We start from the raw sequence: 2,949 nt of genomic DNA on the forward strand, positions 1-2,949 counted from the left end.
CTCCCTTTTCGGTTCCGGTTGAGCAGTGTTCAGAGCAACACTTCTCTCTGAATTATCAATTCAATAAAACCTGTTAAACCTTTACCCTGGTCTCCCTATTTGATCTTCTGCATTTGGGTCTGAACCTTAGTAAAATCATGACAGATTTGGGAATTTGTCAAAGGAACATCATCTCTCAATGGGTTGGATATAGTTGGCCTCTTTCTTAAAAATAGGGACTACCCCTCCATGCCTGCCACTCTGCTCACCATGTGACTTTTAAGAGTCATATCAAACACAATAATCCAACAATATCAAAAGCTTTACTCTGCTGTGCAAATATTTGAAATTACCATGGTATTAAAAAAAAAAAACAGTAATTCAAATGTTTAAAAAAGTTGAATAAACAATCAAATTAAACTTGGAGGGATGTTAAAAATAAAACTTGGGAAGTAGCCGGTCAAATAAACTTTTCGGTTTTGCAATGTCTTGTTTATTCAAGGCCAACTGGTGGACCAGCTGCCCTAATAATGCCATATATCATCCCTGTTCATGCTGGCATGAAAGGGAAGAATGTTGAGGTTCCCAGAGGATGAGCACTGCTGATAGAGCCATAGTAACTATGGACACAGTCAGACTTTACAGGAAACACACTGGTATTCCTCTTCCCTATCTGTCATTGCACCCTTAATTTAGCTGCTCAGCCTTTCCCATCATCCGAATATCTTTTCCTCCCTCTATGCCTCTCTTTCTATGTCAGCCCAACCCTAAAAAACACCAATATCCAAAGGGGTGTATTAAATGACCTAGCAGCTATTTCAAAGTTTAGTGTCAACTTTAAAGGGGGAGAAAAAAAAAATAGTTACATGCAAGCAGAGATGCTTTGGTGTTTATTCCATGATCTTTCTTCACTTTTCTCTTTTGGTTGACTCAGACAAACATCCATACCTTCATAGGTGACGCTGCAGTAGGCATCACTGACGTCATTGTCGGGAGTTTGTAGACGCTCAGCACATAGAATAAAAACACGCAACATTGTTCAAACACAGACAGGCACAGATCCTTTAGATCCCGTCAACACAAACAGACACGCTGTGGTCCATATGAGGGCACCATAAATCCAAAAGGCATATCTTGAAAATTAAGGGATATTCAGTTGAGCACGGAGAGAGAATGAATAAGGACTTAGAGGATGACTGGTGCAGCTGCAGCGCTCAGCTGTCTCACCCTACCAACCCCCAAGCACTTGCATAGCTGAGCCATAGTGCAGAAGCTGACTCATGCACGCATACACACCATCCCTTCAATCACTGCTGGCTTAAAGGGGTACACACACAACCAGTCGTATATTTTTCAATATTTTTTCTGTTCAGCCACATCAAAGAACCACATTTCCAATTTGGATCTTGTTGGTAGACATATAGAATACCTTTGAGTAAGTAAATGACTTGTTTAACTAAAAGCTGATGGTTTAAGAAGTAGCTCAAAGATGGGAGGGAAGTGCAATCAGGCAGTTTTTTCATTTCAAAAAGTTTATTTCAAACCTGCACACATTTTACAATACATACAATGACAAACAATACATATGCATGGCTTGAAAGTTACCATAACATCCTAAATGTTTCCCTTTAGATGATGTCTTTAGCACTTAAACAGTTGACAGGGCTTGTATCAGGGCTCCATTGGATCACAAGTCCATGTTCCAGGCCATGAACATCATTTTATGGATTTACAAATATCTAATAAGGCCAAAAAATGTATTTATTTTTAAATCAATACAGCTCATTATGTTCAATTTAGACTCACACTGCACACACTTAAAGAACTTGTTAAGGGAGTGACCTGCTATGTGGTATGTTTTCTAAACACTCTGCCTTGATTTACAGTTATGAAAAATGAGCTTGCATAGAGGCATCACGGGGTTGCAGTGGGTAGCCCTGTTGCCTTGGAGCAAGAAGGTTCTAGGTTTGATTCCCGGCCCGGGGTATTTCTGCATGTAGATACATGTTCTCCCTGTGCATGTGTGGGCTCTCTCTGGGAACTCCGGCTTCCTTCCACAGTCGAAAAACATGACTGTTAGGTTACCTGGCTTCTCTAAATTGTGAGTGTGTGTGTGTGTGTGTGCAAGGAGTGCCCCACCGCGACCCTGATTGGACTAAGCGGGAGAAGATGGATGGATGGATGGATGGATGGATGGACGGACGGACGGACGGACGGACGGGGCTTGCATAGATGATTTGTAAAGCTGAATGTTGTGTTTTGGTTAACAGATGGATCAGTTCCTCTGTCAAATGAGAGAGATGCAGGGTTGAACAATGTGGAATTGTACGACTTAAGACATGTTTTAGTGTTGACAATAAAAGTTTAATTTTCTTCACTCAGACTGTATAGTGGTACATTTTAGCTCATTCAGTTGTAAGACATGCATCATGATGAAACAAATCCCTGCTTTGAGTTGTATGGGTTGTTTCTTAGAGAAGAATATAGCCACTGAGCAAAAATTGCTTGAAAAGACATTGAAAAGACAACATGATTTACGTCCAAACGACGTCTACACTTGGTTGAAAAGTGAAAAGTGAAAAGCCTTCTTTTTTAATACAGTTGAAAAAACATAACACAACATTGAAAACACAACTTTCAACGTCTATTATTGGACTAAAATGGGACAAAATCAGACTGACCAAAACAATCCAGTTTTGAACAAGTTTTTCTAGACTAAATCAAGACTATGACAGACTGACCAGATTTAGCCTAAAAACCAATGTATAAATGATGTCTGGTGTTTGGGGGGATAGTATATACAGTATACACTCACCGGCCACTTTATTAGGTACACCTGTCCAACTGTTCGTTAACACTTAATTTCTAAGCAGCCAATCACATGGTGGCAACTCAGTGCATTTAGGCATGTAGACATGGTCAAGACAATCTCCTGCAGTTCAAACCGAGCATCAGTATGGGGAAGAAAGG

At 40.2% G+C, this 2,949-nt stretch overlaps 1 protein-coding gene across 6 annotated transcripts in view; it reads right to left on the minus strand.

Annotated features, from left to right (window-relative positions):
* dysf (dysferlin) overlaps nt 1-1,206 on the minus strand; it is a 100,880-nt gene extending 99,674 nt beyond the window's left edge. For 5 of the 6 annotated variants that reach the window (XM_015390441.1, XM_015390438.1, XM_015390439.1 and 2 more), the window contains exon 1: nt 928-1,205. In XM_015390441.1, coding sequence (XP_015245927.1) covers nt 928-1,015 — 88 coding nt within the window. In that variant the 5' untranslated portion in view covers nt 1,016-1,205. Of the gene's footprint in view, nt 1-927 lie in introns of all 6 variants that reach the window. The other variant, XM_015390436.1, reaches the window with a different exon arrangement.
* Nucleotides 1,207-2,949: the final 1,743 nt, after the last annotated feature.

Source organism: Cyprinodon variegatus, unplaced genomic scaffold (genome assembly GCF_000732505.1).
Source record: "Cyprinodon variegatus isolate N-32 unplaced genomic scaffold, C_variegatus-1.0 Scaffold499, whole genome shotgun sequence".
Lineage (NCBI taxonomy): Eukaryota > Metazoa > Chordata > Actinopteri > Cyprinodontiformes > Cyprinodontidae > Cyprinodon > Cyprinodon variegatus.